Raw genomic sequence first — 12062 nt, forward strand, 5'->3', positions numbered from 1 at the left:
CGCCTCCGTGGATCAGGGACCGGAGAGACACGCTCAACCTCGCAACACTTTGTTTTGGGGTTCCCGTTTCTCTCGCCGCACTGCAGCTTTCGCGTCCGTCGCGCCTCGTCACCTCCGAGGGGTGCAACCCCGTGCCGCCAACGTAGATCCTGGAAGCTGCAAGTGGCCCGGGCTGCTTTGCATGCCCGACGCAAGTTGCAGGAGCAGGTGTTGATTTGCACAAGGTGAGAGGAAAAAAAAAAATCAAAAAATGGAAGAGCTGCACCCAGCGGAAGTTCAAACGGAGGCACCGAGCGAGCCGGGCACAACAGAGAGAGAGAGAGAGGCACTTTGATAAAACAAATGTAAGCCTTTGAACACGACAGGACGCGACTCACAGTGGCACGATAATAAGCATGATTGTGTTTATAATAACTAGGTCTGTTTCTCCGTCTTAGTGGTTGGTGGTTTTGTGGGCGGTCCGATCCCTTGGCATGGAAGAAGAAGGGCGTTGCCCGCAACTTGACCTTCCCAGGGCACCACCCTGAGGTCATCAGGAAGTAAAATGGGCACCAGCTTGACACAGAAGCACACATTTCTGACCTGGAGCTTTTTTTCTCTCTCTCTCTCTCTCTTCTTCTTCTTCTGTGGCCAACTGTGAGCCAGATGCAACTTTACTTTCGGCCAAGTAAATGAGGGAATTCTTCAAAAACTTTGGCCTGTCCTCACAAGTCAAAACATGTGGAGTACCACGAGTGTTGGGATGCAAAAAAAAAGGAAAAATGCTCTGCTCTATTTTTCTTCTATTTCAGACTTTATACTCTGTCTGGTTTCTCAATGAGTGGAACTCTCCCCGCCTCAGCATCTATCACGCGCTACGATGAGCTGGTGTTACTGCCAGCGGAGCGCTAGACCTGGAGGTTTGTATCATCAGCTATGGCTTAGTTTATAATCTACCTTATTGGCAAGTACCATACAAATGTACAATGAAGGAAGAGCTTCTTCATGGCCTGTTATTCCTGAAAATTGTCAACTGCTATTTCCTTGTTTTGTCCAACAGACAACCTTAAACCTAAACATATTCAATTTAAAACGATATGCATTTTTATATTTTTTATTTATTTTTGATAAAATAGTGACTAAATTATCGAAATAACTGCAATACATTTTCGGTCAATCACCAGCCGTGTTGGGTAACGTGACTTTTAGAAAGTAACTTGTTACTTTACAATATTATTGCCATTAAAAAGTAACGTTGCAGCGTTACCAACGGAGAAATATAACTGGTTAAAACCGCTTTGCGATTTCTTGAGCATGTCATTTATATCGCTTTAACTCTGTAGCCCAGTCTGTCGTCGGTGACCTTGCAGTCCCGGTGTCAGTTGAAGTCGATATGCATAGTTGTTTTTTGTTGGTGTGTGTGTGTGTGTGTGTGTGTGTGTTTATTTGTCTTGCTAAAGATTCATGAGGGCTCCATGTGGGCTTGTCCACAAAGAGGAGACAGGCTTACTGGGTTTGCTGTGAAAACAACTGCGGCATGCTGACTGAACCTGTGGGCAACCTACAGGACATTTAAAGGAGCATAGAGTTTAACAGAGTGTACAAAAGCTTTTAGGAGAGATTAGCCCATTTGTCAGCCTACTCATGATTACGATGAGTGATGAGACAATAGGCAGTAAAAGCGACCGTGTGGCCTCGGTAGATTGTTCTGTGGGCCTGTGACTGATGCCGACACTTTGCATGCCCTTGAATGAAAAGCAAGGGACCTGCATCTCAAAAGTAAGAATCAGAGAACAGCTACAAAACCATTGTTTCCTCTTACTCGTTTGAAAAAGAAATGATGATAATGTTACAATTATACGATGAAGTTAGAATTCAACTTCTTCCAATACTCATCAATACTGAATAGAGCTTGAACGTTCCATAATGTGATTCACTGCAACCTCCGTACGCTAGCTGTTAGCTCCGTAATATTGAGGCAAGCAGGACTGTGCTGAGCACCGACTAACGGCTAACAGCTAACGGCTAACAGCTTGCGTTAAGCAGCTCTCCTCCTGCCAATTTCCTCACCAATTTTTCGATTACAATGCAGCATTATCGGATAAATTGTTTATTGTCCCCAGGACGAGGGGACGCCTTTAGTCTTCGAGTCCTGATCCCCGGTGTCTGCAGTACTGTGGAAAAACAAGTATCGTCACGCTTTCTGAATCTTGGCTTTGATTTCGTAGCAAGGTATCGGTTCCCCTGACTTATTATCATAGGCACTTGGTTAGCGCAGCACGTACAAACACACACACACACACACACACACACACACACACACACACACACACACACACAAACAACACATGTTTGTCTGAACTTGTGTCTGCAGTGCAGAAGCTCACCAGGAGGGGGAGAGGTTTCCATCTCCATCTCTGAACCGGAAGAGCTGAACTGGGACCACACGGCCCACATCTGAGACCCAGACCCCATGCGCCTTTTTCCCACAATGCCCTCTGAAATTCCGCACACTGAACAGAGATGGTTTACTCACACACCGAAAGCCCTTATGTTAAACTATTTAAGAACCCGCCGTCCCTCCTAAACCAACACTCCTGATCACCTCTGCCAAAACAAGCTTGTGTTTCCTCAGATCGTGGTTGAAGATGGTCTGTTATTATCTTCTGAGACAGACGATTCAGAGCACCTCTCTCTCTCTCTCTCTCTCTCTCTCTCACGCACACACACTCACACACTCACACACACACTCACAAAGATCCCTCTGTCTCAGGGGTTGTTGGCGGCCAGTAATAAACTGCACTGTATGAACTGCTTTTACAAGTTGAGAGATGATTAAGTCGAGACAGATATGGTGATTGGCTGTGTGAGGGAGAGTTGTGTGTTGGGCAAAGACAGACAGACAATTGCTTGTGTGTGTGTGTGTGTGTGTGTGTGTGTGTGTGTGTGTGTGTGTGTGTGTGTGTGTGTGTGTGTGTGTGTGTGTGTGTATGTGCGTGGGATGAGGGAAATCAGATAGAGGATGTGAGACCTCTTGGTTTGGCACTTGATGTGGCCCCCTTAAAAAACGAAAGCAGGAATGTTATAAGTTTATGGAGGCTCCGGACGGCAGCAGCTGCCTCAAATTTTAACCTTCACTCAAAAACACACGTGCATTGGGGGAATTATTAGATGATGAATTGATTGCTCGCGTGAACTATTTTCAAACATATGAATTGACTTATTGTTCAAAAAATAATCAACGAAATCAACGTTGAACTTTAGTTTTTGATCCAACACGGACAAGAAGTCCGTCAAGTGTTGAGAAGAAAAGGACATTTTAACATCTACAATTTCATAACAACTGGGCGATATCCATCTGCTGACAAAGTTGGCCAGGTGATATGATCAAAAGCTCCAGAGGACCATCTAAACTGACGATGTGATCGAATTGTTCTGCTGAAACAACGGTTTGCGCTGTAAAAAGTGAACTTTGAACCTCAACGGATAGCAGTAATTGATATTAAAGATGATTGATGATACAGAAGCAGAACTACGCACACCAAAATAACCACTATATGGGAATGTTGAAAAGCTTCTGGCATCCTTTCCCCAGACAGGTAAGCATATGTGCACACACACACAAACACACACACACTCAAGGCTCTCTGACTTGATGTTCAGCCCAACATCTGACAACAGGAATGCGTGTACTGTAGACTCCTATCAATCACACGTCAACCGAGTGAACACAGAAGCTGCACCACTGCTTGCCAGCATCAAAAACTCCGACCCAAAGCTCCGTGTGAGCTCCTGTTCAGGAGGTCCGAGCAGCGTCTCAAGGCTGCTGCGCCGCACAGCGACTCCCGGTTCCGTCTGCGGGTTCTCACAGAGTCCAGGCCAACATCAAGCCCCGCTGGACAGCGATCAGACAGGGAGCAGGAAAGAGAGTGGGGTTTGCCAGATAAAACAGAGGATTGCCAGTTTATGCAGCAGCTTATACGCATGTCAAGCCACAAAGAAGAAATCATAACACATGCTGCCATTCAACCCCATCACTCTATTATGTGGCTGCAATGTTTCTAGCAACAAAGAAGAGCTTGAATGAGAGTAAAACACTTTAAACATCTGCTCTGGGATTCATTTACCTGTGCAAAGTAAGTTTTGATAAGATACCTCACTGCAGAGTGTCGCCTCTGCAAATCCTCCCACTGTGGCCTTACAAGTTATTTCATGCATGCCTAGTTAAGTAGAGAGAGAGAGACTCGGCAAACAGCAGATGAAAAGAAAGCCCACAAGGCACCTCTTGCCTCTTCCGATCAGTCCAATATCCAGTTGGTCGAGCACAGCCTGATGTTCTTCATTTGGACTTATTTCTGACAGCTCCGTCTTCTGTGATCACACAACGAGAGTGCATTCCTTTTGGAGCCTCAGCTCGACACCACCAAAGCTACCGGTTGTCCTTTAGAAGGTAATAGAAAGAGAGCCTGGTGCTACACCGGATTCCTGTTGCTATTGAACAGACTGCAAAACGTGGAATCAGATGGATCAATGGTTGCTGACCTTTCTGCCTTGTGAACCTCTAAATCAAAGAAATGCCTTCTTGCAATCCCTCGTCACAGGTTAAATACGACTATGAGCGCTGAGCCGTTCAGCAAAAGAGTCATTTCTCCTTTCAATATTACTGCGGGCCTGCATAGGTTTCCACAGTCAATAAGACAAAATGTGCTTCTATACTCTCAACATCTTGGGAAATATGCTTACTCACTTATTCGCTTATTCTCCATTAAATAGGAAGTTGCAGCCAGCAGCTGGTTAGCTTAGCTTAGCACAAAGACTGGAAACAGGTGGAAACAGCTAGCCTGGCTGTTTCCACCTGTTTCCACCTCTACCAGAACCTTGAAAAGATCACTAATCAACACGTTATATCTCGTTTGTTTCAAGGTTCAGTGAGTTGCATTTCAAGGATCTACGAGCAGAAATGTAAAATAATATTCCCAGCTATGTTTTTCATTCGTGCGTAATCAGCTGAAACTACGAATAATTTAGTTTTTGTTTGCTTCGAATGACCCTCCGGGAGCTGGTCCTCTGCACAGAGTCCACCGCCATGTTTGGCCGTGCAAACCAAAAACAATGGTCGTCTTTATATATGTTAGTTACCCGAGGGCCACCGCGGGCCTCCCCGACACGCTTGTGAAAGTGCGGGAATACGAGCCACAGAATGCAAAACCGTGGTACCGACCATCTGACTCCCGTTGGCCCTAAAGCAGTGTTACCATGGCGAGGGCAGCCTCTGAGCAAGGGTTTTGCACACTCGGCGGCTCATGTTACATGGAAAAGGAGGAGCAAGCAGAGGGCAACTCAGTTGGTTGCAATCTGCAACCAAATCCTACACACTGTACCTTTAAAACAAGTGTACACATGTACAAACTGTTTTAGAGGGGCGGTATACTTGACAATGTCTTGACCTCAAAGTTGCCGAGGCCTGAAAACAGAGCTGTGCTAAGGTAAGCTAACCAGCTGATGGCTGTTAGCTTACCATAAGAGTGGTAAAACATGAGAGTGGTATTGATCTTATCATCTAAGTCGCAAGCAAGAAAAGCCAAGAACATATTTCCCCAAAATGTCATCCTACATCCTTTAATCATGCCCTGATCTCAGGCGAGGAAGATTGTCGGTTCTCTCTCTGCATGTGCTAACAGGAAAACCGCTTGCTCACTCTGCTACTGAATGTAAAAAAAAGGGATCACTTTAAACGGCGAGCCACCTTTCTGGAACGGCAACGCTTCACGGCTCCACGAAAACAGGCGGCCTCAACCTCGCCTCATCAACAGAAATTAAAACGCATACGTGGAAGTGCAGCCTGGGACGATTGTCAACCCGCCAGTGAGGCCAGGTCACGGATACCCGGAACATCAAGCACAAAATAACTTCCCGCTGATTAACCAGCTCGTCAACAACACCGTCAGCTCCATCATTACCGGCTTACAAAGCAACTCTCAATTACGCCTCATCTCGACAGCTCTGACAGGACTCAGCTTCCACTTGTGTGTGTACGCTAGTGTGAAGGGCCTCAGCGGCTGGCAAGAGAGCAACGGGCGGGCCGCAGTCAGACGAAATAAGCATGCGGGAGTCTTTATAAAGCCCCGGAGTTCAGGTGGAGGAGGAATCGCACGCATGAAAGATAAGAGTCTGTGGTTAACTACTGCTCTATACTGGGAGCATGTGGAATAAGAGCCCATTCTCATATTATAGTTTGCACTAGGGAACCCACTACATGTTCACTCTCTTCCTCTTCGTGTGTGTGTGTGTGTGTGTGACACTTCTGCTGTTCATACACTCCTGCCTGATGCGATGCTGCACTTCCACCAGGACAGCACTCCAGTGTAAGTGTTTCAGACACGAGTCACAGAGTGCAGCGGCGGCTGGCTTTTCTGCGGCCGTTGAAAGCAAATTCCGCTGTGTTGAAGGATTCATATTTTGCAGATGCCCGGGATTCTTCTGATAAGGATGCTAAACCCCCACAAGAATGACGCGGTACATAATTCAACCTATAGTCCTACAAATCAAGGAGTTATTCTGCAGCCCCCGTGTGGTTCACTGCGTCCACTTTCCCTCGACCTGCATCTTCTATTTCTCCTCTCACCAATCGACCATGAGCCAAACCTCCTCTGATTGGATTCCTCCTGTTGAACACTACGCGTCTGGAAAAAGAAGCCCGAACTCTTTGATTCTGCGGCAAAAAAAGTTTCCCCGCTTTTGAACTCCATAGTAACTCCAGACTTTCAGAAAATAAGCGGTGATTATAAGAAACAAAGCTGGAGTAACAATGTCTAGTGCAGACCTGCGCACTGCAAACAGAGCAGAGCAACGAGAGTATCAAACAAGAGACTGACTTCTTGTAGACGGATGAAATTATTGTTTTACCATACAGTAAATGTGGCACAGCTGACTTAAACTAAAACATAAACTTGGCCCCCCCTTTTTTTTTTCCTCCCCAGTGTTATGAGGGGGAACACCATTGCTTTAAATACTTTGTTAATACATAGGTACACATGGGAGTACTTACGCACTAGCCCAGATGGTGGACCCTCTAATTTGAAATCCAGAGGTATAATTAAGAGACAAAAAAATTAAAAAGGAAAGCACGAGGATTTGCTGCTTCGACATGAAACGCGGCACAAATTACAGCAAGGAGAGGCTCGGTTTGTGTGGTCATCGTTATTAGATCTGCAGATTCGAGCTCAATATTCAGCGAGTGGGGATCCGCCTGTGACTTTGAAGTTCCCGCAGATAGACGAACACGCACACGCACGTCCCCGCGTATTAATCTGAATCTGATGATAATTTAAAAGGGTGCTATCTGATGACCGAGCTGGGGCGTGCAGAGTTTATTATTTTTGGGAGGAGGTGAGGGTCTGTATGGTTCAATTAAAAAAGACACAATAGCAAATAACGCGGTGCAGAGGCGGGTCGTGATGGAGGTGGATAACTGACACAACTTGTTGGATCAAATCCCCAAAGACTGCTGTGTGTATTCGATGCGGAGCAGGTAAACACACCGGGAACACACCGACGGACGCGCGGAGAGGCCGGCGCGTAAAAGCTGCCGGTTTGGGTCGCATCCCTGATTCAAAACGAAAAACGCAGCTTTCCGAACAACATAACGTCGGTTCCAGATGTTTTCTGAGCTCTTTCCAGATGTACTTGAAACCCTGTTTGGTCGGATTTTCTTTTGTGTGTGTGTGTGTGTGTGTGTGTGTGTGTGTGTGTGTGTGTGTGTGTGTGTGTGTGTGTGTGTGTGTGTGTGTGTGTGTGTGTGTGTGTGTGTGTTCGTCACGGGGACTCTGCGGGTCTGAGGACCTTTGGATGCGGTTTGAAGTGTTTACCCTGTCGGTTCGGAGGCAACACTGGGACTGTAGTCTAATCAGTCACTCGGCTCGCATTACATCACTCACAAAACAGCCAAACAATTTCTCCCCCTTTTTTTTCTTTTCTTCTTTGGCCGCCTTCATGTAAACACATCGCGTAGTTTGGGAAAACAGTGTCGTGGTGGGCTTTGGACCAAGACGATGAAGTTACTGTGACATGTTCGATCCCAAATGGCAACAATCAACGAACTCTCTCGCGCGCGTGCGTGGTGAGTTGTGGACATTGACAGGATAAACAGTCTGTTCTGTCCGGCGCGCAAAAGGACAACTGTTGGGGACGCTTCCGAAAACTAAAAACGCAGATATTCATCGGAATGCATCCACAGAAAGAAGCGAGTGGAAAAGTTTAGACTTACCGGTGTCGAAAACACCAAAAGCCGCAGAAGAAATCGCCCCAGCGAGGAGCAGAGCAGATGTGACTGTCCAGGAATCCATCGTGTGAGTAAAGAGTCTGAGCTGGCTCTCAGGTGAAGTGCAGCCAGACGGACGTGATGCGCAGACCGGCGAGCTGCTGGACTGACTGGTCTGCTGGCTGGCTGCTGGCTGGCTGTCCGGGTCTGTGAAGGAGTCGCTCTTCGGTCGGCGTTAAAAGTCCCTGAACTTCAAGGCAGGTCCTAGAGCCGCTGCTACACTGACACCACGGAGACGGGAACAGATAGTAGAATGCAGGGATCCTATTTCCAAACCATGTGACAGGAAATAGGGGCAATAGATTCAACCTGCAGCGCTGGGGTAGCAGCGGAAAGAACTGAGGAGGAGGAGAAGAGAGGAGGAGGAGGAGGAGGAGGAGGAGGAGGAGGAGGAGGAGAGCGGGAGAGAGGGTGGCGCTGCTGGGGTTGGAGGCTGGACTCAGTAGTGCGAGGAACAGCAGGTTAATAAAGTATAAGATGATTTTGGAATATCATTCCAACCCCATTCCAGTAATAATGCCTCACTTCAAGTCATTTACTATGAGGCCAATATATTAAGAAGTATATATGTGACGCTACAGGACATTAAAGCAGATGTTTGACAGTCCACTGACATGCTATGCAGCAGTGACGCACATTGAATTCAGTCTGCGGCAGGGGCCTAAATATAGACAGCATACGCAGTGCTGTTGCACTGGGGCCCCTGGTGTGAGGGGCCCATAGAGAGAGGCTCTCCAATAATGTATTGTACTGGATGGATAGTCAAAATACACAATTTTGTGTGTGTGTGTGTGTGTGTGTGTGTGTGTGTGTGTGTGTGTGTGTGTGTGTGTGTGTGTGTGTGTACAATATGCTTATTGTACATAAACTATACATTATTACAACAACTATTCAATCCAACAAATAATTGTTTATATCTTCATAATTGTTGGGTCATGTATTGGTATGCAATGATGATTTATGGGTGATGTTGACATCCAATGTCTGGTGGCTATAGTTTAGGCCAAAATGTCGACAAGACTGTCAAGCTGAGCACGTCTGAACATAAAAGAGGCATGTCAGGAAAGACGGCAGCAAAACTCTTTTTTTAATAAACGGTTGACGGCCCACGATGTGTGTGCATCATAACTAGTATCTAGCGTGCACTATGGGAGTAGTGTCTCGTTTTTCATGTTGGGGTCGACATCTAATTGGTGGTCCATTATGTTTGGAGGCCCCTGGGCTACGACATACAGTACTCAATACTAAAATGCACACAAAGGCAAGTCAAAGGCAATACGTCATTTTAATAGCTAAATTGTGGAAGAGGGTGTGTGTGAGTGTGTGTGTGTGTGGGGGGAGAGAGGGGTAGAGAAGAGGTTACAGTAGGTGCGCCTGTGGCTGAATACAATAGAGATTAATTAGGATGTGTATGAGGTCGGGGAATTACTCGACTTGTAAAGAATTTAAAAAGCAAATTAGATATTTTTTTTCTGCGGCTGAAATTGGGATAAAAAAATCCACATTTTATTTGTCTGCCTAATATTTAATCAATGGAAGCGAGTCCCATGGGCACAATTTGGAGGAATCACAAGACTTGTTTCTGGTGTGAGTTTTAGTTGCTGATTGCTGATTTATTATTAGATCATTCTAATCCACAGAAAGGGGCGAGCTGTTTTTATTTCTAAACAGTCGCAAACTAAAACAAACGAGCAGATTATGTTTACATTTCTGGGATATAATGAAAGTTCTTTCTTAAGGAAACTCAATCAATTTGAAAATAAAAACAGAATGTGAAAACAATACTAATTGTTCTCCATGGATGACTTTTTCCTTTAGAATTGTCCATGAACGCTTTTCTTATCTTATTCACTGGCTATAAACAGGTGTGTGTGTGTGTGTGTGTGTGTGTGTGTGTGTGTGTGTGTGTGTGTGTGTGTGCGTGTGCGTGTGTGCGTGTGTGTGTGTTTGCGTGTGTGCATTAGGGCTGCAACAAAGAATCGATAAAATCGATAAAAATCGATTATCAAAAGTGTTGGCAACGAATTTCATTATCGATTCGTTGTGTCGCGCGATTATTACGCCAGTCAATAAGTCGCGGAGAAAAAAAAGCCGGCGCAGAGCAACTGGCAGCGTGTCTGAGATTGGAGTGAGACACTGAGAAAAGTTTAGATCGTGATCTTCGCAAAAATAGAAGATCTTTGACGTGTCGAGTCTTGGCCAATCAGAGTTAAGATGTCTCCAGCTCAAACTTGTTTTTAATGGAAGCTAGTCAGCTTGCTATCACGTTAGCTAACGTGTTTGGGTTGTGTTGGCGTTAAAGTTCCGTTATGTTCCGTTACAGTTCAGTCTTAAATTTTACTTTTATAGTATTTTATTTTTTTAATTAACAGCTCAGGGGTGTTCAAGGAGCAACCTGTTTGTGCTTTCTGAACACTGTCAGTTCTGTTTTTGAATAAAGCGTTGGAAATGAATGTTTTTGTTTTTTTATCCGATTCATCGAAAAAATAATCAACCGATTAATCGATTATTAAAATAATCGTTAGTTGCAGCCCTAGTGTGCATGTGCCCACTTCTCCACTTCTCCCCTCCATGTCACACTGGCAGTCTCCTCCTAAGTGGGAAACAGCGCCCCCGTGTGTTTGCCTGCGAGCATCGCGCAGCACCATGAAGAGGAGTCCACAAACGCAGCCAGTTGGCCTAAAAAAAGAAGATCCAGTACGAGCTCCCTGCTCTTGAGGAAAAGAAGGCCCAACATTTTATTTTTGCCAAAGCCGACAGGGGTTGAGATGGGGAGCACTGGGAAAGTGATCTGGCATGACGTGTGGCCTTTTCGGCCTGGAGATGCTGGAGGGTAAAAACTGCACTCGCTTTACAGTGAAAAATGGTTTTAGAGAAAAAAAAATCTTATAATTGAACCATACTGACAGTTTACTGAGATGTCTAACCTTTAGCTGTCTGTCTAAAGTAACTCCGACATTATATGCATTACATGTCCCATTAAATGCCCCATCAATAACTCATTATACTTACTCCAGTACTGTACTTAAGTACAATTCTGAGGTACTTAACAGTATCTACTTTTTCCGTCACTTTACATTTCTTTCCACTACCTTTCAGAAGGGATATTTTACAGCTATAGTACTTTGCAGTTTATGATTTCACATACAAAACATATAACATGTTTGAAGAATATGATTTTTATATATTAAACTACCCATCAGTAGGGTAGATGGAAATTAACTTAGCTACAACATTAATTATGTTTTTGACACACGTGTGCATCAGTATACTGAGGAACTATTATTATTATGTGTGAATATAACACACAGGAGCCATACTTTCAATTTAGTTTCTGATATATCTTTCCATCGGTAACTAGCACTTGTTTTCAATCAATTCATTATTCCAACAATTTTGTTATGGATTATGTTCCCAGAGCCAAAACTAATGTGAAATATGTTTTGTTTTGTCTGAACGGTCCAAAACAAAAACACATTCACTTTGCAATCTAGGAAATCAGAACATATTCACACTATTGAGAGGCTGGAACCAGTGATTTATTTTCTATTTTTGCTTAAGGGGAGACATAACAATATACATATTTCCATACACTATTTGAACATTGGATAAAGCCGTGTTCAAAAAGATCGTTTCATTGTGTTGACATGAGGTTTTTCTAAAGAGGGAATCACTCAGCAGCCAGAAAATTAAAATTCTGTAATGTTTATAGTAATTAAATGTTGTATGAATCAGGTTTTTAATGATGTGTGAACAACCCCCT

General features: G+C 44.7%; 1 protein-coding gene across 1 annotated transcript in view; it reads right to left on the reverse strand.

The window, feature by feature from the left end:
• The window catches only part of kremen1 (kringle containing transmembrane protein 1), a gene marked incomplete at its 5' end in the record, with an annotated part of 50755 nt that extends 42431 nt beyond the window's left edge, over window positions 1-8324 (reverse strand). Inside the window, one exon of the mRNA XM_079221782.1 lies at window positions 8246-8324. Within this exon, the coding sequence (XP_079077908.1) occupies window positions 8246-8324 (79 nt within the window). The remainder of the gene's footprint in view (window positions 1-8245) is intronic.
• Between the last annotated feature and the right edge of the window lie 3738 nt (window positions 8325-12062).

The sequence above is a fragment of the Taurulus bubalis genome (genome assembly GCF_910589615.1).
Source record: "Taurulus bubalis genome assembly, chromosome: 8".
Taxonomy (NCBI): domain Eukaryota; kingdom Metazoa; phylum Chordata; class Actinopteri; order Perciformes; family Cottidae; genus Taurulus; species Taurulus bubalis.